The sequence below is a fragment of the Ixodes scapularis genome, unplaced genomic scaffold (assembly GCF_016920785.2).
Source record: "Ixodes scapularis isolate PalLabHiFi unplaced genomic scaffold, ASM1692078v2 PGA_scaffold13__105_contigs__length_92229423, whole genome shotgun sequence".
NCBI classification, from domain to species: Eukaryota; Metazoa; Arthropoda; class Arachnida; order Ixodida; family Ixodidae; genus Ixodes; species Ixodes scapularis.
Genome location: NW_024609839.1, coordinates 25853131 through 25880360, shown reverse-complemented (window position 1 = coordinate 25880360; position 27230 = coordinate 25853131). Strand labels below are relative to the sequence as shown.

Genomic DNA, 27230 nt, shown 5'->3' with positions numbered 1-27230 from the left:
CACAGCTGAGACACCAGACACCTATTGGGGCTGACTGACTTCTGGCTGTATAAACATACACACAACACAATCATTACTCGTAATAATTCTGACGTTATAAGCAACCACTTTTGTGGATAGTGCGTATGTTTGATATCGCAAATACTACCGCAAAACCTCAAACGAACGAAAGTATGTCTATGGGCAAAAAAAAGATGGATGCACTATGTCATGACCTGACAGAAGAAGAGAAATTGAAGCGTTTAACCGTGGCCCGCATTCTCCAGATCTCGGTCCTTGGACTCCCGCTACGGAATCGCCCGTAGACTTGGTCTGTTCATGTACATATTTCGGCTTGCCTCGGGAGTTTACAGTTGCGGGTGCTTTGTCCCTTTCTTTTCTGAACTGTTTAAAATCCAACAATATGTGGTCAATGTTGGGTGGCGTCCTTCCTTCGGTCTAGCGATACGCATTTCCAGGGCTACCCTCATGGACAGCTCCTGCGTGTTCACTTGCAAGCAGGTGCGAGGAAACTCGGCCAATGGCAGTCAAACGCAAATGTGCGAACCAGCCTTCATACCCGTGGTTGTGGATAAAGTCGACGTCGTCAGGCTCGCGAATTTTCGGCGCTTTTGTTTAGTTGAACGGGCGCCACAGAAACGGCGCCCTCCACGGCCGATTCTTGGCTCGGGAAAAGCGACCTTCCGTAGTACTTGGCGCTGGTCTTGGCGAGCGAGTCCACGATCGCTTTCCTGTAAGAAAGAAAACAGATGCAACAACTGCTAACGACTTAAAACGCGGGGCGTGGAGAGTTCCAAGCTTCTTGTTACCGCTCCATGGCCAACGAGGTTGTGGCATTGGCCGACAAGAATGCCGAAGACAAAGTGGGCACAAAGATATTAAGTGATGCCCCGAGTTTCTTCTGGCAAAAATTTTCATAGTTATTTGCTTCGAAATTGGTTTGATACATAAATATACACGCCCAAGCTAGTAGCCCAAATTACGAGTCACTATTTTTTTTTTTTTGCAAAGTTTTTGAATTTTTATTTTTGGTCCGATAGGCCTTACTGGCAGCACCAAAAATGCATGCCGAATGTTGCATATAATCGCGAGAAGTTTGTTGGTGTGGAACAAATGCTGGGGAAGCTTGTGCTGGCAAAACATACAAAAACGCGCAAAACACAGGGTCTTCTAGACTGCCTGCCCCACTCGCGAGTCATGCAAGATCCGACACCACCCCACTGGAGTGTGCAGGAAAATTCTAACGTTGGTTTTGGCTTAGCCTTTATTTGCCTTTTTCTCAATAACTTTTTAAAATTAGAGATGACGGATAGCGAAAAAAGTACTCCGCACAATGTGTTCGTCGGCAACCATTTGCGGCTCCGACTGTCCACATTTGGTGCCACTCGCTTTTCAAAATGGCGGATATAGTAATAGTGCGGGTCGAATATACATGCTGGTGTACCTGCTGCCGAGCCTGTTTTTTGTGCTGGCTTCGCTGAGGGACCAAAATTATTCCCGCATGTACGAGGAAGCTGGGGTGTCACGCATGCAGGTCACCTCTATCCAGAAAACAAAAAAGGATGTTTAGCGCAATATTTACGCCGGGCGACTCATTTTAAGTGAGGAACGAAACAAATTTCTATTTTGGAGTTAATGTCTCGATTTAAACATTAATTTCGGTTTCACTCCCAACTCAAGATGATGCATTTCACAATGTAATTACTGACTGAAAAAAAAATTGCCCGAGGCAAATATATTTTTTGGTGCACATGTCCAATCCAAAAACTTCAAAATGTTTTTTTTTAGAGTTCAATGTTTTTCTTTATTTTGTTTTTAAATAAGACAGGGTTTTTCATACACCTAGAAGTAACAGAAGATTGTTTTTGCTGGAAAAATCAGCCCCGATAATAATATTTTTTTTTAGTGTTCTTGGCTGCGTTTACTCACTAAAATCATTTTCTCGTAAAGTAATGAATTGCAAGCCCTTGGCGGGTTTTTGGTAGGGGTGCATGAATACTGCAATTTTCGAATATAAATCGAATACGAATATGGAAAAAAACTAACTTTGAATATTGAAGATGTGTGCAGCAATAAAAAATGGCGACAACCCTTGTTTATTGCAAAAAGGGTTGCTTACTGTGTTGAACCGTATCGTGTAGGTTGACTCACCGACGGCCTGCTTGCAGCGTCCTTTTCATATAATTCCGAATATTTGCACACCGCTCTTGAGCATTTAGATGGTTAATTGCTTTAGCATTATTCACAACACAAAAATAACAAAATGATCAAAATTTTACAAAATATTACCATGGGTGACGAGAATATGTTCACAAAACATAAATTAAGAAACACTGTTCTCACTACATTGACCCCCAAGACGGAATCCAAGACAGGCAACAAAAATGTTTTTTTTTTAAAGCAACGCTTCGTGCATGGAGCTGTTTATTACATCACGTGTTTTTGCCTATTTTGATAACAATGTTATTCATGTGCTAAAAAAAATTAGACCTTGCTGTAAAGACTACCGTAAATTTCAGAGAGAATGGCCACCCCCAATAGATCGCCCATCCAGTTTTACTGGCTAAATATCTAACATTAAAATTCCGAAACATTGTCCACCCCCCATTCCTGTCGGACATCATGCGATGCCTGAAAGGAATGCTTCAACTGCGCAATTTGCTGTACCGGCACGTCTGACAAGCGAGTTTATCGCGGGTTCCTGCATTTTTGTCTGAGATCTCCGCGCACGATATCAACGCCCATAACATGCGAGTTGTTCCCGCGTGTATGATGTGCCGTGAAATGCGAATCTGCTGTGTCCACAAACTGCGGTATTCGTATCCGTGACAAAGTTAGCAACGGAATCCTGTGTTTTCCCCCTGATCTGTGCGCGTGATCTCGATTCCACGCTAGTTGGTCCCGCGTGTATATTGCATCGGGATATGCGATTCTGCTGCGATATGCGGTGTTTGCTCCCTTAACATACGAGTTTGTAGCGGATTCCCGAGTTTTTTCCTGCGACCTGCGAGCACGATATCGGTTCCCGTGACAGGCAAGTTTGTAGTGGGTTCCCGCGTGTTTATTGCACCATAAAACTTGAATCTGCAGCGTCCGAGAATCGCGGTATTCATTCCCGTGAGATGCGAGTTCTCGGCGTGTTTCAGCGAGTCCTTCGCACGGTAAAACGTGAATCTGCTGTGTCTGCAACCTGCAGTATCCTTTCTTGTGACGCAGGAGTTTGTAGCGAATTCCCGTGTGTTTATCGCATCGTGAAACATGAATTTGTGGTGTTTGCGACCTGCGGTATCAGTTCCCGCGTCACAAGGTTTGTAGCCGGTGCCAGGGTGTTTATCAATAATTTCTGATAAAGTTTTGCTCTGGCATTCCATGTTTTTCACAATTTATCTCTTCAGTTTGGGGGGGGGGGGGGGGGGGGCGTTCTTTCGGAACTTTACGGTCTTATGGCTTTATTTAGTACTTTTGTGACTGTGGCGTTTATTGGGGGCCCACGCATTATCGCAATTTGTATTGATAATGATAAAATTAACAAATCTTAATACATAGTTTTTCATGCTCTATATTATAATTCCTGACTGATGATCTAATTTCAAATGTGCAAACAGCAATGGCAATTTATGCGAACAGCTATGGCAATCTAAAGGTGGCAAGTTATTTTCACGGGTGCCAATGTATAATTTTTAATTAACGAGTTATAAAGTAAAAAATAGTCTAAAATCAATGGAAACTCTCTAGCTAGAATTTCTGCAAAATGAAATCAACTGTGGGCAAAGCAGTGCTATCAAAGTCGCCACCCTTAAAAATCAACAAAACTTTGCCATCCTTTTGCCAATCTCGGCATTTCCCATTCAAAGGGACGCGCAGCTGCTTGCACGTATGTTGACTGTGGCATGTTTCGTTGGCATTGGAAAATGGTGAAACAATAAGGTTCAAACCCATACATGAGTCGCAGCAGTACATGAGAACAGCGAAGAGAGTTGTTTGCACTCAGAAATGGCTGTTCGTGAGCCACGATCGTGAGCAGTTTCGCCATGCCCTAGAACCGGGGGACCCTCGCTGGAGCACTTCCCGTTTCCACTGCGACGGGGCGAGCAACGAGCTGGAGGCGCGAATGGGGTCGTGCATTTTCCAAGTTTATCTTTGAACGAAATTGGAAGGTGTTTGTTGGAATTTACTTTTTACCACAAATTTGGAGTTCTGTGGAGCGTACTTTGTGGTACACAAAGTTCGGAGTTTTACGGGCTTAGCGTTTCGGAATTTCAAGTTTTACGAAAAAAATCGTCTTTGAATACGGAAATTAAAAGTTGCTTAAGTTTTTATCATGCAGTCGATATTTACAAAAATCGGCGGAAAAATTTTAAGTCATTTTTTGGGGGGGATGCTTACGAACAAAAATGAAAACAAAAGGAGAATCCTAAAAGTTGTCCGAGGATCCCACGAAAACACGCAAATCGGTCACATTCTTGCAACGAGCGTTCGGGACGTGAGCAGCAAAACGACTAAGGATTTCGACGGTGACAGACATATCCGCCTGACGCAATAAATTAGTTATCTCACAAATTGATTGCTTACACAAACTAATTGCTTACAAGCACTCCCTGGCAGTGTTCTCGGAGGGAAGGAAGCCTCTGGAATGAACCACACTATCACGTCGTCACATCCTTCTCCCAACCCACTAGATCTGACGCTCTCTTGGAAGAGTGCTCTAGAGCCCGCTAAAAGCACCACACGAATTCACCATCAAGGGACACATATCCTTGAGAGACAGTAGAGGAGCACCTCCCGGTCCTGCTGCAGTGCAGAAGCTTGTAAACAATGGTGCACATATGGAGGGGGGGTGTTTGTTACATACAGGTGTGGGACGGACCAAACTGGTTTTGGAGCAATTTTTGGAGCAGAACAATCTACATTTGAGAGCAATTCAGTGGCAGGAAAACCTGCATTTTGAAGCAACTTAGGAGCAGAAAAATCTATATTTTGGAGAACTAGGGATAACAAATAAGTTTTTTGGAGCACCTCAGGAGTGTGACATCATTTTAAGAAAGCATCTTAGCCAGTTATACCATGAGTTGCGATTCAAGCAAACTAGCTTTGTACTACAAGTGTTGGAAAGTACTGAGTAGACCTTTACCGTGAAATATCTGAAATTGCTCACAGAAAGGTACGAAGTGCGATGTATGATGCAATGCTATGATGGTTAGGATTTATGGATGCATCGATTGAATCAATTGCATGGACAGATGAATGGACAAATATTACTGAACCAAGGAATAGGGCAGCGGCTTACGCTACCTCGCAATGGAACACCCAAGGTTGTTGACCAAGAATTCACTTACTGCTAAATCTAGCGTCACCGTGGCCTTTAGCGCAGCGTGGTGCAATTTTGGTCGATTTCACGCTTTTGGAGCCACTGGGCGTAGGAAATCTTGAATGTATCAAATTGGTGCAATTGCCGCAGCTGCCTCACCCCTGCACATAGTTATGCATCAACGGATGACTCAGATCTTCCGAAACACTACTTTGATTGGGAAAACACTTCAATCAGAGGCAGGGACGGCCGAGAAACTTTGGGGGCTGGGGGGACCCCTCAAGGCTGCTGTGGGGAACCCCTGAGGGGTGCTTTGGGGAGCCCCTGAGGGGTGCTTTGGGGAGCCCCTGACGGGTACTGGGGGGGAACCCCTGAGGGGTGCTGTGAGGAGCCCCTGAGGGGTGCTGGGGGGAACGCCTAAAGGGTGCTGTGGGGAAAACCTAGGGGGTGCTGTGGCGAAACCTTGAAAGGTACGGTGGGGAGCCGGTAGCCCTGCGAGTTCCTGGGAACCCAGTTTTAAGGGGGGATACGGCCTCGAAATTCCAATTTTTTCCGAAAAAATGCATTTTCAAAAAATACTATATTTGGGTTCACTATGTTCTGAAGCATAGTTTCAGAAAGTTTTATTTATAAATGCGCAGTATTTATTTCGCAAAAAAATTATTTTCGGCAAGCTCGCCGCCGCGCGCAGCGACCCGCCGAGCGAGCAGACGGCGAAGTTCAGCATTTTCAAATTAGGCCTACTCCGCGCTCGTTTGACGCAGCCGAGATATCTTACCCTCGTTGGAAGCGCCGTTTCTTCTAGCTTCTGCCCATAGAAGCTTGCTACGTTTGAGACTATCTGTGTCCCGGGAGAACCCCGTACATACAAGCAGAAAAAACGTGGGAACTATGATACCAGCAATCCCATTGGTTGTGACCCGAAACAGGGCTCACGATTGGCCGCCTGCGTGCGCTATCGGCAGCTTCTTTCGCTTCTGATCGTATCGCTAGTTCGCCGCTGTTTAGATTCGTTTTCCCTCTTTGTTCCCGGTAGTTTTTCTGCCGAGAAATGCCTGCTTCCGAAGTTAGCACTCGCAGTAGGTTTGGCCGGCGTTCTCAACGGCGAAAACAAAAGGCCGGCGGAGACGGGGACCCGTCTCCGCCGGCACCATCGTCGCCGTCTCCGCCGCCGTCGTCACGATCTCCAAGCTCAACTGGTGCTTGGCGGACATCGGAGCCTACAGCTTCATCTCCGAATCGGATGTGCTGACCACGTTCGAGAGGAAGCTCAGCCTGCACGATTTCGACGCGGGGATTACGGACGACCCGGAGCTGACAGACGCTCCCGTTGAAAAGCCCCTGAACGGCTCCTCAATGTGTCCGCCATGCAGACTCTTGTTGCGATTTTACTCTGCCTCAAGTGCCACGGAAAACTACTGAGCTTGCAAGAAGAAATTGGCATCAACCTTCAGTTTGTTGTTAGCTGCTCGACTTGCGGAGACTTCGTCGCGACACCGCACTCACCATATCAATCGGCAAGTTTCGAGAGAACGAACTCGCGGTACGTCTAGGCGTCGTTGGAAAAGACTTTGGCATCAGTTTCACAAAGCTCACGAATCTCTTCAGGGGGCCTCAACGCACTGCCCTCCTCATGCTCATGTAGTTGAAGGTGCCACCAATGACTCGGGTAAATTTCGAGTTTCTGTCATCGTCCGAAAATAAAATAAAAAACAAGTTGAAACTTCAAACGCAGTTTTCTCAGTTTCACTTTTTGGCAGGAATTCTTGTTTTAGGAAAGCTATCGTTTGACATTCTGAATACAGAGGGACATCATTCAAGGTTTTCTGGGACTGAAATTTTCTGGGGAACAAGATAGACTACTTTACAGTTCAAAAAATCTACTCCTTCATAAAAAAAAAAAAAAAAAAAAAAATTTTAAACAACAATTTTACATTTTTTTTTAAATTTTGGGATGTTTTTATTTTTGTTATAATTGAATATTTTGCAATTTATTTTTTATCTAGGTTGCACTGTGGGTATTGTTCTTCACATTAAAGCAAAAAGTTTGCCACCAGCTAATTTTATTTTTCTACGATAGACTTCCTAATGAAGTGTCTTTTTTCTGAAGTGCGAGAACTGTAGCATACTGTAAAGTTGACCAATAATGTTATAACTTTGCAGATTATCCTTCCTCATAGTGCTGAAATAACCCTCAAAATTTGAACCAAACTGGGTGAAGGGTTCAAAAGTTGAGCCTCCCAGGCCATATCCCCCCTTAAAGGGGCCCTGCAAGGACTTTTTACTGTTTTTTAATTTGCACCGAACCTGAGCGCACTGAACGTAGTAACTTGGTGAAATTTTCCTTTCCGCGAAATTCGCTTTATTTTAAAAGTTATAGGCAATTTAGAATTACAAAAACAAGCAAAAAATAACCTCCTTCATGACGTCATAGGTCCTGGCTTGAGTGGCCGTGAACTAGAGGAGGAATAGTGAGCTCATCGAGCGCTCACGGCCGCCGCACTCCGTGTCGACGGTGCCAGAGGGCGCCACTAAAGCATGTTCTGGATAGGCTGTATGCAGCGGGCAGCCAAAGCGGCTTTCATTGCGTTTGCTAATTCGGCATGACACTTTATTGGCCACAAACGACAGCAAACACGGGGTAAAAATATGTTCAAAATGGGAGCCCACTTCGCGCTGCCATACCGCGAAACGGCCAAACCGCAAGACAAAGCCTCTCGCGGAAGGCCTTGGGAACGCTTGGAGCTGGTCGGATCCTCCTGTCCATACGACTGCAGCGCCACCGCGTACATCTGGGATTTTTCCGTGTCGGCGCCTTATCCCACTACTCTTTTCTAGCATGCGCCGCCTTTTCCGCCGCTTGGCGGCGGGTATGTTGACGGTTCATTTCTTGTTTCCGTACTTTATAAACTGCATTAATTTTTTTCACCTATAATATTGAACAAAAACTACTTTTATAAATAATTGAAACGGTTCGCACCACTTATATTTTGTATTTCGACCAAAAAGAAGTTTTTAGTGGCTCTGACCAGTAGTAAGCCCAGGACCAAAGACGTCACATTTTGCGCGCTTTCGGTACCGTGGGTCGCCCTCGTCGGTGGAGGAGGTTTTCGTGTCGTCCGGTTAAAATATGGCGCACTGATATTTAGCTACTCTTTCCATGCCTGCTGGCTTGCCCGAACCCCAAAAGACGTGGAAACCGCATAAAAGGTAGACGCTGAAATATGATTGCACACCCCCTAGGGGGCACACCCCCTAGGGGGTGTGCCCCCTTAAAACAGACCACGACGATCAAGAACGCAGGATCCACAAACACACGAGAAGAGCTACAACGGCCACGATTCTGCCGACCGAGCGAGCTCGGCAGAATATAGTAGGCCTAGCAGCAACATCGACTCGGCGCACCGTTGCTCCGGCGGTCCTTGGCCAAGACCGTCAGTCCATGACCGGCTGGCCTGCTGAATGGAATATGCCCGCGCGACCCTTGTGGACCCTTACCGGATGAGTAGTTTGATCCCTGAACTAAATTTCAGAGGTCAATATTTTCCTCTTGTCATCTCGATCTCCTTGTTTTCCGAGACAGCGGTGACGAACGCTGTCGTCGAAAAGGGACTCTCATTGATTCTATCTCCTTGTTTTGTGTGATATAGAGCTCAAATAAACGCCATTCGGATTACCTTCGCAATTCGGTGTGTACACTCTGTTATTACTATGCCATTTTTTTTACTCGACGCTACGTCACTGTCGAGCTATAGCAGTTCGTGGGAGCTACGCGATGTCGGTCTAACCTTTCTTTGCCGAGTGTCATGTCAGTATCGAGTTGCAATCGTAAAAGATCGGTCCAGAAGCGCTTACCGAAACGCGGTCTAACAGAGCGAATCCAGCACTTCGATCAAACGCGCGTGTCCGCTCCGAGTGTGAACAGGTATTTGCGTGGCTCTTGCTGACACCCTCGTAGTTCAAACATATCCTTTTTAACGTCGGCTCGCAGCTCGCGACTCGCAGCAACTAATACCGGCCGTGCCAGAAGCATGCTCGGGTCGTGTCGTGCAAAGAGCCGTAACGAGAACGAGCTCACTGTGGCCAACTACGCTTTGGCTTTCTCCGCCAAGGCTTTGCAAACGCGTTCAGGCCTAGGCGAATTCTGCCGGCACGCCGTATTGCCGCAGAACGGCGCTGCTATTATGCCGCAAGTGATGTCACGAGAACTTCCCCCCATCCACCAGATGAGAATTTGAAATTGTTTAATTATGTTTAAAATTAGTTCTCCTGTGTTTTACAGCGCAATATTTATATTTCCGAGGTGGTGCCTGTCCCTAGCCCATATTTATGCAACAAGATCGGCGCTAAAATTTCGTTTCACCACCCCTTTAAAACCGATGGTCTAAAGCAGGGTCTCAAACACATTTCAATGCAGAGGCCAGATAGCCCACCCCCTAAAGGCCGAAGGCCAACGAAAGCGGGGGGTGTTTAAAAGATTTTGAAGAGAAGGGAACTCGCAGCTTTGCCAGTGACCTCTTTAGCTTTGATTTGTTTATAGGACTTCTTTGGACCCTCACTTGCTGTGATAACAAAAATTAAATGACACTGCTCCGCCAACATGTTCACATTTTCAATAGGACAAGCGAGGAAGCACACTGTCTTTACCCTTGCTCAATTTACTCGGAAATTAAACAAGCTTATCAAGACTCTAAAAAACTGCTAATACGAGAGTTCTTGCTTTCCCAACGATTTTTACAACAGTCTGCGAAATTGCTTGTATTTTAATGGTGACATTTTTTTAAGGCAAGAATCTCAAGCTCATAGCTTTATTTGTGACAGCTGCTCCTGCCGACCAAGACTTCGCGAGCCGAGCTGCGTCTTTGCGTCTTTCAACAAAGAGCTCGCGCTTGCAGCAGCGGAATTGTTGTACAGCTGATTCCCATGACAAATAGCTAAGAAGTGCAGAAAATACTAAAGCAAAACCCAGGGCAAATAAACACAGCTTAGAAAAAACTATGTAATTATGTTTAAAAAAAAAAAAGAAAACAGAGCTACGTTTTGAGCGAAAAAAGGTAAGCAAAATGAGATGACTGTGGCGCACGCCATTTCTAGCGCTAGAGAAATGGGCCGCGTGTTTAAGACCCCTGGTCTAAAGAAATGTTGAAGACAGTTATTTACCTGAACACGTGCTGGCTGAAGAGGAAGGCGGCAACATGGCCGCAGTCGACGTAGCGCACCTCACAGCCGGGCCAGATCTCGGGCAGGGACTTGATCCCTTCCCGCGGCACGTAGGCGTCTTTGGTGGCCGCCACGCAGACCGCCAGGTCCGGGTCCACGGGCCGCGCAAAGTTTTCCAGGTGGGTGCACTCGTCCATGATGCCCCGCATGAAATTGAGCGCCTCCACGGGAGAACGGGCAGTCTCCGGCGCGGCGGAAGGAGACGATGACGGCGACGAGGATGGAGGCGATGAAGACTGCAGTTCCCTCGAGATCTTCCGGTAGCTCTCCATGGTGTGTGGGAAGTTGCGGGCAAACTGCTGACCGGCCTTGAACGCCGCATTCTGCGGAGAGATGACGCGTCACTTAGCTTGGGTAGGTTGTTTAAACAGAGAGCTCCGGCAGTTTTTTGAAAGCTACCCAAACTATAGACAGATTTTCGGAATACCCAGGCTCTCCTCCCCCTGGCACGCTATTTACTATCTCCGAATTCAGAATATTCGTAGAGAAAATAGAAAATAAAGGTCCTGCTAAAAAAACGGTATTCAAATTTTCACGAGTCTCCCATTGGGGCGACGTCACGTGTTGTATAACGTGCAAGTCAAGCGGGCAGCCTCAAAAAACACACTATTTCGTGCACATTTTGTTTTTGTTTTGCTGGCAAGAGCTTAACCAGCATTTATTCCACGCCATAACCTTTTTGCAACCCGTCCGGAACAAGCTGCGCTGCCCCCCTATTACCCCATACTACCAACATTCGATGGATGGATGGATGTTAATGGCTATAACCTTTGTAACGGGCGGTAGCTTGCGCCACCTAGTGCCTGACATCGCGTTTTTAGCATTGCCAGTAGAGCCTGCTACGGTTTCAATGCATATACGAGCTTTAATTCAATAGCATTTTCGCTTAATTCATACATATCTTCACTGCAGCGGGTCAGCCCGCTGCAATGCTTGGTCAGACCGCGATTATGCAAGCGGAATTGTGCTGACAACCTGCTTTCATTATTCGTGCTTGTCCTTTCTTAAATTTTTGTGAGGATGTTAAATTCCAGATTAATAAATATTTGCATATAGCAAGAAGATTTATAAACTCCCTCGATTAGGATAGCTTGATCTCTCTTTAGGATTAATTTTATGTTAAACTGTCATTTACATGCCACCCAACTGTAGGCATCAATCTTTCTGAGGCCACGGTTCATAGATATGGTTATATTAACTAACTGAGCTTGGAAGTGGACAAGCGGAAGGGTGTTAACAACCTTCACGAGTTCAGCTGAATTTTTTTATTTGAGCGTGGTACAACGGTAGTACAAGGCTCGGAAAAACTATTCGACTAGAAAACGTTAGACCAAAATCACTACTCGCTTCGAGCTTCATCAATGTTTTAAGTGCATGCCTGCTTATATACGTAGGCCTGCATAGAGGAAAGTGCAAAAAATCTGCTTGGTATGTGTAGCTAATCCTACAGCAAATCGCTACTTTGCCCGACATAATATTTAGATGAATTTCTGATAATTCAAAATTCTGATATTTCAAACAAAAGTACCGTATTTACTCGCGTAATGAACCCACCTTTTTTTCTAAAAAGTTAACATCAATTTGGGGGAAGAATTCATTACGCGAAAAAAAAAAAAAAAAGAAGTTGCGACAGATCTATAAGAATTGAAATTTCATATCACGATGTAGATAGGAAACGCGCTATTAATTGAAACCTTACTTTTTAAAAAAAGTAAAAGTGCATGCACAACATATATGTAACCTTTTTTTATTCATGTCACTAGCCGGCCATTTGTTGGTGCTCCTACTCGCAACTACTGTCACTCTCTTCACTGATGTCGCTTGCTGCTTCGTCGTCATCCTCGGCCCACAGTGTATCATCTTCTGTACCATCTAGGCTGTTTGAAATGCCAGTCTTTTTGAAGCTGCGGATGATCATGTCGCCGGGAATTTCGCTCCACACCTCCAGAATCCATCTGCAGAGCATGTCGACGGACGGCCTCCTTATTTTCCCTGCTGGAGTAAGGTTGTGGTTCCAGTCAGCCATCCATTCCGTGTACAGCCGCCGCACACTGTCCTTGAAAGGTTTGTTTATAGAGACATCAAGGGGCTGGAGCATAGACGTCAAGCCACCCGGGATCACGGCGATGTCTGTGCTAATTTCTTCCATTCGGCGCCGGACACTTTTCTCCAGATGGCTGCGGAAACTGTCGACGACAAGCAGTGACGGCAAAAGAAGAGCCCCCGGACGCCGTCCCCAACTGTCTTTAACCAGTCCAACATCAGCTCCGCGGACATCCAGCCCTTCTCCTGAGCACGGACATGAATGCCAGCGGGAAGAGAGTTCTTGGGAAGCGTCTTCTTGCAAACGACGAACGGCAGCAGCTTCCTGCCATCAGCTGTTATCGCCAACATCACTGTGCACCGTTGTTTTTCGGTGCCCGTCGTCTTCACAAGCACACTTTTCGCACCTTTCACTTCCACCGTGCTGCTTTGCAGCATGTCAAAGTTGAGAGGAGCCTGATCGGTGTTCCCAATCTGGGAGAGAAGGAACTCCTTTTCCTGCCGTATCCGAATGACAAACCGATGGAAACCTTGTATTTTGATTTCACAGTCCGCCGGCAGTCGTTGGCATAACGTCGTGCGCCTTCTAAGGCACAGCGCCCATTTCGGCGCATGAATCTCGTCGTCCAACCGCTGCTGGCTTTAAAATCGCAAGCAGGAATGCCGTGATTTCTGGCTGTGGCCCGCGCGTGGTTTTGAATCAACTCGTGGGACATTGCACAGCCTTCACTGCGGAGCCTCTTCACATAATCCAGAACTTCGTTCTCCACGAGAGGAAAGTTGCCTTGTTTTGGCCCTCGAAATGCGCGGCGATCCTTTTTTGTAGCGCGAAGCTCTTCCTCTTGTTTTCGCCAGTAACGTACACGCACTAGATCGACGCTGAAATGCCGTCCAGCCGCGCGGTTCCCATGCTCCAACGCATGCTCAATGACTTTTGTGCTTAAAACCAGCCGTATAGCTAGCGTACCGGCCCATCGTAGCTTTCGCAGAAGGTGTCCAAGTTCTCCGCAAAACAAAATCCACACGAAAACAGAAGCAGCGATGAAATGGCGGCAACTTTACGTTGTTTGTTACGGTACTTTCATTACATACCGCCGCGCTTGTATGGCGCTATAAGCAAGGAGCTTTCCGTTGCAATCGACAGATGGCGCTCCGCCACAAAGAGGCGCGATTTTTAAACTGTAACTTGCGTCGTTCGGGCTCGTGTCGCGGGAGACTGTTTAGCATGGTTCTTAGACGTTTTGGCATCGGTGCTTGATATATAACGATGTGACGTTACATTATTGCGATCGTCTACGGCACCGGCGATCGCACCATCATAAAGTGAACAAATATTACACACCAACTCTTGAATTGGGGTGCTCCCCCCCCACAAACACACACAAAAAAAAAAAAATATTTCCTCAAGGACAAAAGTAGGGGGTGGGTTCATTATGCGAGTGGGTTCACTACGCGAGTAAATACCGTATGCGGCTTCCTGGAGTGTCAATTAATGAGTCGACTGTATTGTGACTTGTGATCTGGTTTTAACTAGTTTAGATGTGCTTATCAATGTGTCAAACCAATTTTGAGGCAAATCAGCGAGTCAAAATTTTTTCGGAACTCCCCTTTGAGTCGAGGTGGTCAGACTTTTTAATGGAATGCGTTCAGGGCTAAAACTTCATAAAGAAGATCTCCCAAAAAAGGTGGTACACGATCATGCCGCTAAATTTGTCCCCTATAAGACTCCACGCTTGAGTATACCTCTATCTAAACATAGTGAAAACAGTGTTTACCATAAAATAGCAAGCCCATGCTGCAACGAGTGCCTACCCCTTTTTAAACATTTGAAATGTAAGCGGAGGACATATCAGGCACCCACCCCAGCAAAGTTCCGAGCCAACCTAAATGCTGCTCCATGTCAGACGCTCCTCCGAGCACGCCAGTGAAAAGCAGCTAACCTTTAAGCGCGCACACAGGTGCGAAGCAGTGAAGCTCTTGCGCACGCGCTGGAGCGAAGTGTGAAGGTAAGAAAGCCGGTGCAAAGTAGACGTGACGTAAACCTTAAAAATTAAAAACCACATTAAAAAAAAATTTTTTTTTCCTGTTTTTGAATTTAAGAAGCACCCATCCCCCATTTTTTTTGCGATTAGCTCAAACGTTTGAGCGAGCGCTCACTCTGTGTTTTACGGTAGTCCACCAGAACTATTGCCACCGGTCAACATACCTCTTCGGGTGAATGGATCATCTGTTCAATCTCTTCCCGAAACACGTGATCCGAGAAGTACTGGCTTTGCAGAAGCTCCCACGGGATGGCACCACTCATCACCCCCTGCAAAAGGACACCCCGACTTAGTATTTCCTCGTTCCAACTGCCCGCAGATACAGAAGTTGGAGCGAAAACCGAGCAGACCGCTACCGTTCGGTTCATCAACAAAAGGTGCACTCTTTCACTTGCCTGCGTGAAAACGCAAGATGCCGTCGTCCAACTGAGGCACGGGATGATGCCTAGAGGCTTGTGCCAGTTCGCACCGGCCAGCGACGCCATCTGTTGTTGGATACAAACCCTCTTGTGAAGTCGAAGAATGTGTATAGGGTAATGCAAACATTCTAGGATTATTTGCATTAAAAAAAATGGATCACAGCCATTGACAGGACGAAAATAGCGGGGCATCTCCTTCGAATGCGTGACCTCAGGCACACGTTCGTTGCCTTCTGCCGTGCTTCGGCAGCGCATGCACACTCAAGGCTCGCGACAAAATGAGGACGTCAAGACCTCCCTGCCGTTCTTCTCCTGTTAGCGACCACAGTAAATACCGCATCTACTCTCATAATGAATGTACAGTCCAACCTCGTTATAACGAAGTAGCATCGGGCCCGCAAATTCGTTCGTTATATTCAATATTTGTTATAAAAGTACTCAGAAAAATCGTCTGCCACAGGGTGTGGCAGATGATCTCGTGCCGGTTCTTAAAGCGCTGAAGCCAACCGCTACTTGCCCTGAAGTCATGATGCCCCAAGAGGCACGCTAAACTGACGGCTTTCGTTTGCAGAAGAGCACCAGACACCCGCAAGTTTCGCGCTCTCACGTCCTTGAACCAGGAGAACAAAGCCTCTTCCACACCGGGGTAATGAGAAGGCCTGTCACGCTTTCTGTCGCCTTTCAGAGTGCTGTTAAAGTAGGTCTCTTCAATCTTCTTCCTCGAACTTAAGAGAGTAGACAATGTGCTGGGTGGGATCTTGAAGTCCTCCGCAACATCTTTCTTCTTGCGGCCGCTGTCAACTGCTCTTAAAATTTTAACTTTCGTCTCGAGAGACAGAGCTTTGCGCTTCAACGTCGCCATTTTCTGCTCCCAGATTGACTGACTGCCGTCGCTGTCGCTTTGGCACTCTAAATTTTAGTGTTTGATGACGCTTATAGGTGGCGCCGCTGGTGCACCATCTTTTAGGGTTTATGCACCCGCTTCATAGGGCGCCAGTCACCTCCCAAAGTGCTCGTTCGAGCGTTGGCAACGTTCGGTATCTTGAAAATCGGCACTGAATTTAGGTACATTGCCTTTTTACATGGTAATTTATAGATTTTATTTCTTTTTGTTTTGGTATTGCACATATTTCGAGCCGTGCGCGGCCGAAAATAATTTCGCTATAACCGATACCGCGTAGGATTCCGTGGTTTCGGTTTCGTTTTAAAGGTCGAACTTCCATTGAAATAAAGCATAACCAACCAAAATTTATATTTACTTCGCTATATGCGATAATTCGGTATATCAGTGTTTGTAATAACGAGGTTGGACTGTACTCGCATAACGAACGCACCCCCCACAACGGGTACCAATATTTGGACTTTTCCCTCCCCTTGCGTAATGAACGCACCTCCAATCTTCGGCTCCGCGAGTCTCGAATTGCGCCCAACTTAGCTAGCCACCAAACCCACCAAGCCAATTTTCTTTTGCCGCCCAGCGGTCAGGCCAAGTCAAGCCAAGCCAAGCCGCCCTCGTAATGGCTGCAAGTGAGTTGTTGTGGAAGTGATCAACCGTGAAACCGGGCAGCACGCACACTTGACGAAGCTTGGGTCGAGGAATTGCCCAGCCCCAGACATTTTTCACCTATCAGATGCATTGATGTCAACAAACACACCGTCGTCTGAGGTCTGCTTTCAGACAGTGAAATTGTGAAAGATGTTAGGCCTAAGAACGGTTGCTTTGCTTTCCTTGCTGAGTGAGCTTCGTAGGGCGCTTTTCCTTCAGCAAAAAACACGCCAAAGCACCCTAAAAAGGTTCGGAATTTATAAAGCATGGTTACTGTGGCGTGCCCCCAACCAGCCGTGAGTGCGCCTTCGTCGGGAAAGACTCGCCGCAGTAGCTTGCTGTGTCATATTGGCACCTAATATGATATTTGCACGAAGTGTGTAAATGCAAAAATTTTACCCCGCATCATGAATGCACCCCCCAAATCAGTCAACTTTTCGGGAAAAAGAGTGTGTTCATCATGCGAGTAAATACGGTAAGCAGGAACAGCAAGAAAAAGTGAAAGGAACTTTTCCTAAAGTCAAATCAAACGGTACATTAATAACAGCGAAGCCTTACAAGTTGACATTGTCATAAAATGAAGCTAAAAAAATTCCAAGCACACCTAAGCACTTCTTATGAGCTGTGAATGCGAAAGCATTAATGTCCAACTGAATGCCGCCGAGTGCCGCAGCGCCGGCAGGGAGTGCGGCGTTGCACCGCACAGACTGCCCTGGCTCACTGGTGACTGCTGCGCTGCTGGGGGAGGCAGCGGTGGGAGTGCGAAGCCCGGTGCGGCGCATGCTGAAATCGCGTGTCCTCTCATCATCGTCCTAGCTGCGGGCACCAGTTGACAACGTTGGGCCTCAAAGCTTAACGCTATGCCTAATGCTAGGCTTAACATTAGGCCTACACGTCCCCCCTCCCGTTGCACCGCCAGCAGTTCAGCTGGCTCCTTAGCAACAATGACGCCATTGCTACGGAGGCACATGCACTCCGGCGGTGACATCACACTGCCTCACTGCGCAGGCGCGGCGAACCCCGCCGGCTCCACGGCTTCCGTGACGATGCATCTGCGTTGCTGTGCTTTTGGCCAATGGGAATTTAACTGCCGTTGCGCTGTTACAGACAACGCCGCCTTTGCTCCATGGGACAGTGAATGCTTTCAAATTAAAACACAACTGTTGCCGCCCAGAAAAGAACCAGCAGGAACAACTCACGTGACCACCCATGGAGATGCCCGTGATGCCCAGGGGTCCAAAACCCTCCCGCTCGCACCAGTGCAACAAGGCGAGCGATTCCAGCACCAAGCATCCACCCATCACAAAGATGTCCGAGACGCAGTGGAGATTGGAGCGCCTGCGGGCCGTCCGAAACGTTTCATTAAACAAGAGCTGCTCCGGTCGAAAACAAAAGTGTGCCTCCGTTCCAACACGCCAGAAAAGTTTCCATAATTTCAACGAACAGTTCAAAAATCCAGTGCATACTTACACCTGTTCCTTGGGCTTTCTTAGACCATTTTTTACCTGTCAAGGAGCCTAACCGGTGACACAGACACAAAGCTGTTTTTCCAGAAAATGCTCCATGCAATACACGTGAGGGATTTCTCACTCAGGTTGTACACACCTGAATTCTTCCCAGCACTTCTTGGACAACATACCGTCCGATCAAACTGCCCCTACTACAAGCAGATGAAATTCTGTGACTGATACGCCTGCCTTAAGTTAGTCGAAATGAAAAGACATCCAGCACATTTGTCTACGACCGAGACCATTCAATCGAGCAAAAGTTTGGTCAACATTGTGCCATTTTCTTAGTTATACCAGAGTCCTTCAATATGCTACTGGTCACAAAACTTCGGCCAAAATTTGGTACAGGGTCAAAAAACAAAAAAAGCACTAGGAGTGTCACTGTCCAACACTGCCTAGAGGACAAGGCTATAGTGCTGCCACTTTTGCATCACCAGCGAAGGCCAACGCTGGACTCATTGGAAACAAATGCTGCGTCAGTGCTCAGCTTCAAGTCAAGTACAGCTGAACGTTGACGCAATCGTCGTGTCCAATCTGTGCCCAGCGTTGGCCTTCGCTGATGACGCATCTCTATCGTTACTACAGCTTTGTTAGGTGTTACACTGTCTCGAAGAGGGCATTTTCATTTGGCCACTCCAAATTTGCAATTACAGCTAGTTTTTAGAAAACAATTTCTCGCACAACATTTTTTTTTTACGTCTGGAATTGAACACTGTATGCAAGCACCGGTCATTTTTTATTGATCTCTAATAACAGAACTTAGAAAAACGCTTATTTTGTTTGTTTCAAACAAAACTGTCTTTTTGCAAGGGAAAAAGAGCCAGACAATTGAGCATACAGGTTCACAGTGCCTCTACTTGATGGCGCCACTCGTGGCGCTGGAGTTTGATGGCGGTAGCGGTACCGTGGATTCATTATGAGACAAGAGGAGGAATGAAGAATGATTATTTTGGAGCATGTTGCAAAAAGGATGTCTGATCAGTTCACTGACTGTAGAACACTGAAGACACTTGCTTCAACAAGACGTCAGTGCGACGACGCATCACCAGATTCTATTGGTTGCTTGTTCAGAGTGGGTATGAAATTCCGATACCACTTTCTGGTTGCCAGACTTCCTCCAGCAGTGCTGGCTAGATTGGCAGCTCCTAGCCACCTCGTCGTCGCTAGCACCGCACTTGCTCGCGCACCAAACTCTTCCATAGCGTTAAGGAGAAGTTTCAAGAACAGTAGCATAATGAAAGCCTTTGTTTATACTCTGGTAAGATGCAGAAACAATTACTAAAATCTCACACATTCCACACAAGGGCATAAAAGGATATAAAATGGGTTCTCGAGGATTATCGATGCAATGCCGTGCTCCTTCAACAATGGCCTACATATTAGGGTCCGTCTTCTCCAGAAATGCTGCAAAACGTTAAAAAAGAGTCACACGGATCAAGCGTGATGCTCAATGCAATGCGGCACCTTTAGGACAACTAAGCGGAAGTTACTTTTAGAGCTGCAAAGCCCTCGACCCTCCTTTATTGTGCGCGACAACATGCACAATGCTTATACTCTGTAGCAGGTTATAGTAAATTTTTCAATGAGGTTAAGAGGGTGAGAGCAACTTCTATCAAACGAATAAATCGAAGCATTGAGCCCGAACCGTGACTTAGTTTTAAGCTCCTGCTTTATAGATAAAACCTTGCTCTTTTGGGTGCTCAACTTCAATGAAGGAAGACATCAAAGCTTCACGGCTCTGCGTATTTCCTGCGGTCTGGCAGTTTTCTACCCAATCCGCTAAGGCTACCTAATGATTCTGATAAACCATAGACAAGCAACTGTGGAGGTCTAGTCTGAGAAACCCAACTTCTGACACGTGCAACTCTTGGCATGCCTGTGCAACTTTAGATGAACCTTCCAGGCAGCACGCCAGAGAAACACATAACTTGGCACGAGTTTGGCAGTCCTAGGGGCCCTACTTGGAAATAAGGTTTTGCTCCGAGGTGTTAGTGGTAAAGCACTTTTCTCTGGTGTGCCACATAGTAATTGCCAAAGAGCCAGACATGAGCTAGACGCCACATATGAACCAAACAACCAGCAGCTAAGCAGAATTTTGGTGCTTCAATTTAGGCTCAAAATTGCTAGATGAAAACCAAATAATTAGAAGTGAAGCCTAATCCTGGTATTTCCTCGAGAACAAAGGCCAAAGGAAGCCGGGTGATAATCGAACAGCTGGGCAGTGAAGTCTTAATTCTGGCATTTGTTTGCCAATTTAGGGCCAAAATACACAAACTCTGCCCAAAAAACATCGAGCTTGGTTACACCTTGGCCTTCTGTGCTTTCAGGCCCCCTAAATTACCAAACACAAACAAAATTTTGGTCCCAAATAATTGTGCTACTAGGGCGGACGTAGAACTTCACAGGTGCAACTTTAGGAAAGTGCGACTGAACTCGTACGACTCACATGATCCCCGGTTCCCGCCAAGTGAATGCAGACGGGTCGTAAGGGCTCTGTGACCCACCGCCTGGGCAACAACACTTGAAACCTGGACCCGAGGGAACAAAGAAAAACGGGTTCAGCAACTCCACTCGTTTATCAAAACTGCCACCAAGTTGCGACGAGCCAAATACTCACAAACAAACAAGCGTGACGGGCTATTTCAACTTCTCATTGTCCTCCAAACTTGAGCGCACATTATTTGTGCGTTAAAGTTTGGAGCGATGGAAGCGGCATTTGACCTTCTGTAGCGGGTTTTGTAGCAGGCAGCCACTGACACTTTTGGGTCAGATGGCAACATATGTTAGCACGTCACTTGAAAATAGAAATGTGATTGCATCGCTAAATGAGTTCTATCTGGTAATGATTGAGGCTTCTTTGACACCGAAGCATATTAGTTATTATCTTTTGTGGGAAGAATAGATAGGACGCAAAGAGAACACACGGACTGGACAGGTTGCCGTCCGTTTTAATCATTGCGCCTTACCGACATGTCCAAGCTTCCATTTTGAAGAGACACCAAGCCTTCTTTTTTAAAAAAAAAACTCAGGTCAGAGCAGGTTCGGTTACAATGGGTATTAAAATTTGCTTAAAAATAAAGCATAGCGCAACGCGTCTGTTGAGATAAAGCCCCTCTTTCTCCCTCCCTCTTTTAAACTTTACAGTTAATTTAGCCCGTAGATATAATTCACGCAAAATTCCGGCACGAATTGGAACATCCACTAAAACATACATCAATAAAGATACGCCCCCCCCCCCCCCCCCCCCTTAACTTTATGAGCACCGAAATCGAGATTCTAATATCATAAACTTCAAGAACAACCACCCACAGATATTATAAAAACCTGCAGTCGTTTTGTCACCAGGCTTGATCTCCATAATCACTGCAATATTTCATTTTTGTTTATTTTCTTTTTTTTCTTCCGAAGGTTGGTCGTTACAAGTTGTGCTCACCATGCCTTGTGAGACTCCTTTGGCACGACTTCGGGGAGGTACTGCACTAAAGGACTTATCAGGTGACCTTCGAGGATACGGTAGCTGGTGTGCTCTTCCACCTGCGCCGTCAAAAAAGCAACAAGAACATTCGTACGAGAAAAAGGAAATAATGAGCTCCACGCTCGGCACCAAGCTGCCTCAAATTTCAACCGATACGGCGACCGACGAAACTACAAAGGCGCTCCCACGTAGGGTAACTCGGTGCTTATGGGTTAGTTTCATATTGCGAGACTGGACTTCAAATAGAATTTTAACATGTAAGGGACAGATTTGACTACAGATGTTGCAAATTTTGTTCAACCCAAGGTTACTCGGAGGTTCAACTGATTTGGAGAACCTTCAAAGTTGTAGCAAAGTTTGATGAAGTTTGATTTATGAACCGCATTGCCCGACTTTTACACAAGAAGTTCAAGTTTTAGGAAACAAAAAGAGCATGCCGTAAGCTCTCGTAAGGGCGTTCTCCCCCGAGAAGTTGCCCAACCAGTTTTTCTGGCCAAATATCTACAACACAAAAATTCCGAAATATCGCCAACTGCCTATTTTCGTCGGACGTCACGCAGCGTTTGACGGGAATCACATTAACCGCAGGATCTGCGGTGCTGGTATGTGTCACAAGAGTTTGTGCGGGTTCACGCGTTTTAGTCCGATATATTCGTTCGTGTGACACGCGGGTTGATCCAGCGTGTTTATTGCATCGTAAAATGCAATGGTCATTGAAGCACCCATACAATATTAAAACTATAAAATAAATATGACACCCATTTTTTGTGGCTTCTAAAAGGTTGCGAATATGCCGTTTGGAAGAAAAAAAAGTTGCACAGCAACATGACTTCGCCAACTCTCTCCCCCTCTGTACCTCCCCACTCCAGTTTCAATTTCGGCTTCGAGCAGTTGCATTATTTTTTTACTTTATTAAAAATATATGTGATGCTATACACTCCGTGCGACGCGACTGGCGCGCCGCCGCGCGGCCGGTACCGAAGGTAGGCAGTGAGAACCCCAGAGAAAACGAAACCGAAACCACGCTGCGTATGTTGGTACGCATTGAAGTCGGAGTGGTGCGGTTGCGCTGGGTTCACAGCATGAAGTGCTGCCTGTGCTGCGTCATTAAGTGCTTCAATAGTTATGCGTCGTATCTCGTGGAGACAAAGTTTCACAGTTTTTCACCTCGCCGATGTTTTTTGGGACAGCGACAACGATGGAGCCGTGCCGTACGACGCGAGAAATTTAATCTCCTGATCATGTCTGCCACTGTGTCGGCGCGGCTGACATATTCTACACTGCCGCTTGGCGCTCTGCGTTTGTTTTCGTACCAGTAACGCCTACATGTGTAAGCGCCGATGGGACGAACTGAAATGCCATCCCACACTTGCGGGTATGAAGTGCCAATTTCATTGGAGAAATGCCCTCCAAAGAAGTTTCGTCCCCATCGTACGTGTCGATGATATTTCCGGAGAAGTATGGCACGCAATCTGTACTTCATGAAGAAAGATTCGAACGGTAAAAAAAGTGACAAATATAAATCTAAAGAAAACAACAATGAAACTCGGAATCACTGGAGAATCAACGTTTGAGTATGGAAGTTTATGTGGTGCGCTTTCTTTCTGGATCAGCCTCCTTTTGGATGTGGAGACGCTGACGCCCCGAGTTCTGTAGACAACATTTTTTTTTCTTGGCTTTAGGGCCACCTATCGCAAAGTGGTTCGAACTGGAAGTACCGTCCACTGGTCCCTTCCTACCTGTAAAGTGTGCACCTCCCACGATCAGTGGTATTATCTTGACAGCCTTTGACGGTCAAAACTGGTTCCCATTTAGTTACGCCACCCAAACTAAATTTCAACCTGGTTTCGCTATGCCAACTCTTTTTGTTATAATAAGTGTTGTGCCAAGTGACGGTCATGCCAAAGTACCTGTACGCCGAAAATCAGCACCTCGCACAACAGGTTATTACACAACAGCTGACCGCAAAAGCCCTTGGCGGCCAAACCGTGTGTTGGCCGACAGCTTTGTTTTCTCGGCTTTGGAACCACCTTTCGTAAAGTTGTTTCACTTGGAAGTACAGTCCACTAGTCCCTTCCTACCTGTAAAGTCTCCACCTCCCACAACCAGTGGTATTCTGTTGACAGCCTTTTCATGGTCAAAGCCGGTTCCCATTGAGTTACGCCGCCCAAACCAAATTTTCACCTGGTTTCCCTTTGCCCCTTTTTTTTATGATAAGTGCTGTGTCATGTTACTGTCAAGTCCAAGCACCTGTGTGCTCAAATCTGCACTTTTCACAGCCCACTATAACGCAACATTTTGGGTCCAATATTGGATATCTCGTACAGCTTTATTTCTTTATTCGTTAGAAACATAACTTTCACACCTGCTGTCTTAAGAAACTTGGCACTCTTCGTGCACAAACTTAGTGAACATCTCACTCGCTTCTGAATATCATCGTTCCAGCAGTCCTAAGTTTACAGCGACGAGCGAAATAAATTTCCCACTCAGAGCAATTATGGTGGCGGCCGTCTTGTTTTACGGAAAATTGCTCCAACTCCTTTTTCGGCCGCAGCTAGAGAAATTACCCCTAATAACGACTCAAATTTAATATATAAGAAGTGGAGAACAGCTAAATGCCCTTCTGCCCCAGCACTCATGCAACGTCACCCTCAACTTATCGGCTTAAAAAGCAAAAGTTTCGTCCGTGCGCGCTTTCGCCGCCACAGCTTGGCATGCGAAAAGGCACCGCAGGCTGCTGAACGCGCCTCACAGTCGAACGCCAGCTCCTCCGCTAGTGGCGCTGCGCGCGTTTTTCAAAGCGCCCCCTATAGTTCCCGCACGGAGTGTATAGCAAAATATTGATTGCATAGCCCTCCGACACCATAATAAATTGCCTGGCCAAAAATAAATTTTGGGGGGAGTCAGTGTCTCTTTAAAAAATGCAGGGAGTTCCATTATCCCTTTAGAGCTAATCAGATTACAGCCTGGCCGACAAGAATTCCCAAGAATGATTCACGAAACAAGCCACTCCCTACATTTCTTAGTCTGTCAACGACTACAATTGAAAACTGTTTACAGAGGAATACGGACCTTGTCAATCACAATGGGGTAGTCGGAGGGAACCAGCTGACTGCAAGTGTCCCTAGCCTTCATCAGCTTCTTGAAATCAAAAATCCTGTTCAGACAAGAGCCAGTCAAAAGGTTTTTGTTATCAGCGTTATTATGATTATCACTACTGAAAATGTTTCTCACAATGGTCGGCAAGTGGTTCTTACCGTTTGATGTTGTCCGGCTTTCCCCAGCCCTTGATGAAGTATTTCGACAGGAGAGCCGACCTATAGACAGCATCGAAACGACTCGCGCTGGTCATCTCAGTTTTGCTGCGAAAACAGATTGCATGCAATGGTGAATTCAAACTAAAATCCATTAAAATATTAACTATGAGGCATGTTTAAACTGCGAGATGAAAACCTGCCCTCCCATATATTGCTGCAATGGTTTACAAGATAGTAAACACCGTAATGATAAACCAGAGACTGGAAACAAGAGACAGACAACTGCACATACTGGTTCAAAACACAGCTGCGTTTTGAGATTGTGTGTGTGGTTGTTCATACGTTTGTTCAACATCACGGGTTTATCATTACGGAATTAGTTCACCAGCTTGCCTGCATTTTTTTTTTTTTTCGCTTTAATAGTAAGACATTTTGATAAATCCGTCAACATAATACAAGACAGACAAAAACAAGATGGAGGGTCAGGAACAGTAGAAGAACATATCTAAAAATAGCCCATCCAAATGTTAAAACTTAAAAGCTCAATTCATATATGGCTTAAAGGGGCCCTGCAATCATATTTAAGCGTCTACCTTTTTTGCGGTTTCCACGTCTCTTGAAGTTCGGGCAAGCCAGCGGGCACGGAGAGAGTAACTAAATATCAGTGCGTCATATTTTAACCGGACGACGCGGAAACCTCCTCCACCGACGAGGGCGACCCGCTGTACTGAAAGCGCGCAAAATGTGACGTCTTTGGTCCTGGGCTTACTACTGGTCAGAGCCGCTAAAAGCTTCTTTTTAGTCGAAATGCAAAATATAAGTGTCGCGAACCGTTTCAATTACTTATAAAAGTAGTTTTTGTTCACTATTTTAGATGAGAAAAGAAACAAATGCAGTTTATAAAGTACGGAAACAAGAAATGACCCGTCGACATACCCGCCACCAAGCGGTGGAAAAGGCGGCGCATACTAGAAAGAAGTAGTGGGATCAGGCGCCGACACGGATAGGTCCCGGATGTACGCGGCAGCGCTGCGGTCGTATGGGCAGGAGGATCCGACCGGCTCTGAGCCTTTCGAAGGCCGTCGGCGAGATGCTTTGTCTTGCGGTTTGGCAACGCGAAGTGGCTCCCACTCTGAACTGATCTTTACCCTGTGTTTGCTGTCGTTTGTGGCCAATGAAGTGTCATGCCGAATTAGTGTTTAATCACGTAGCAAAGGCAATGAGAGCCGCTCTGGCTGCCCGCTGCATACAGCCTGTCCAGAACACGCTTTAGTGGCGCCCTCTCGCGCCGTCGACACGGAATGCGGCAGCTGTGAGCGCTCGCGATAAGCTCCCTACCCCCCTCTAGTTCACCGCCGCTCAAGCAACCAAGGACGTCATGAGGGAGGTTATTTTTTGCTTGTTTTCGTAATTTTGATTTGCCTATAACTTTTAAAATAAAGCGAACTTCAAGAAAATAAAAGTTACACTAAGTTACTACGTTCAGTGCGCTCAGGTTTGGTGCAAATTAAAAATTAGTAAAAAAGTGCTTGCAGGGCCCCTTTAATAATTCCGGGACCCGTCAACATAATACAAGTAAGACAAAAACAACATGGAGGGTCAGGAACAGTAGAAGAACGTATCTAAAAATAGCCCATCCAAATGTTAGAACTTAAAATTCATATATGGCTTAATAATTCCGGGACCCAACGTGAATGTAAAGCGTGCTCTATTGTTTACAAGACTTTTTTTTTTTTCTTAGCCGCGTGGAAATAAACACTATCAGCAAATGTCTGGATCCGCAAAACCAGAATCTACAATTGGTGCAGAAAGATAAAAAAATATCTTTCTTGAGTAGACCCTGGGTGAAAAAGATCCAAGTTTTCGTTTCCGATAGCGAAAAATCTGCTGCCGACTGCTTGGAGGCAACAAAGGAACATGCTATCGTGACAACTCCAAAAAGATCAACTATATATGTATTTATTATTATTTTTTTTTAACGTTATTTCAGGATTGTCACTACACGTCCAAATGGGAACGAATAGCTGGTTTGACCTTCGATCCATCGGTTTGTTATCGATAATAAGTACCTTCGATTTATCGGCTGATATCGATAATAAGTGACCCTAAATATTTAGAATATGAGCCCTATGAGATGTTGGAAGTTAGATAAGGCAACGAAATGTTTCACCGATTCGAAGCATCGTGGAAATTCCAGAAAAAACAAGCTCACGCCACAACTCACCGAGATACAGAAACGTGGAAGACTTTGGGAGCGTTTCGATTACGACTAGAAAGTTATATTACTGGCAAGACCTGTTACATTTGTCCAGATGTCCCGATGACGCCACGCCTTCACTTGCTGCGTTTGAGAGCGAAAAACTGAATAAATGAGGTAAACACCCGTAAACAACATTCGACATTCGATATGCA

The 27230-nt window shown here is 46.0% G+C and overlaps 1 protein-coding gene and 1 non-coding gene across 2 annotated transcripts; both read right to left on the bottom strand.

Moving 5' to 3' along the window:
* LOC8034148 (protein ABHD18) lies at positions 1 to 27230 on the bottom strand. Its single transcript, XM_029995790.4, has 12 exons — positions 27043 to 27230; positions 24819 to 24923; positions 24634 to 24718; positions 21520 to 21620; positions 20533 to 20614; positions 19406 to 19490; positions 18049 to 18076; positions 17778 to 17916; positions 15009 to 15098; positions 14778 to 14882; positions 10469 to 10851; positions 1 to 731 (listed from the first exon to the last, which is right to left on the bottom strand). Exons 2-12 carry the CDS (start codon positions 24911 to 24913, stop codon positions 587 to 589), a joined length of 1338 nt encoding a protein of 445 aa, XP_029851650.2. The 5' UTR covers positions 24914 to 24923; positions 27043 to 27230; the 3' UTR covers positions 1 to 586.
* Positions 26585 to 26744, bottom strand: LOC115333170. Its single transcript, XR_003920717.2, has one exon. It is a non-coding gene; the product is annotated as a small nucleolar RNA SNORA79 (small nucleolar RNA).

Coding starts and splice junctions, on each gene's coding strand:
- LOC8034148 (XM_029995790.4), bottom strand. CDS start 24,913: ATGACCAGCGCGAGTCGTTTCGATGCTGTCTATAGGTCGGCTCTCCTG. Junction 24,719..24,818: donor AAGCCGGACAACATCAAACG/GTAAGAACCACT, acceptor TTGTCTGAACAG/GATTTTTGATTTCAAGAAGC. Junction 20,615..21,519: donor AAGGAGTCTCACAAGGCATG/GTGAGCACAACT, acceptor CCTCGGGTCCAG/GTTTCAAGTGTTGTTGCCCA.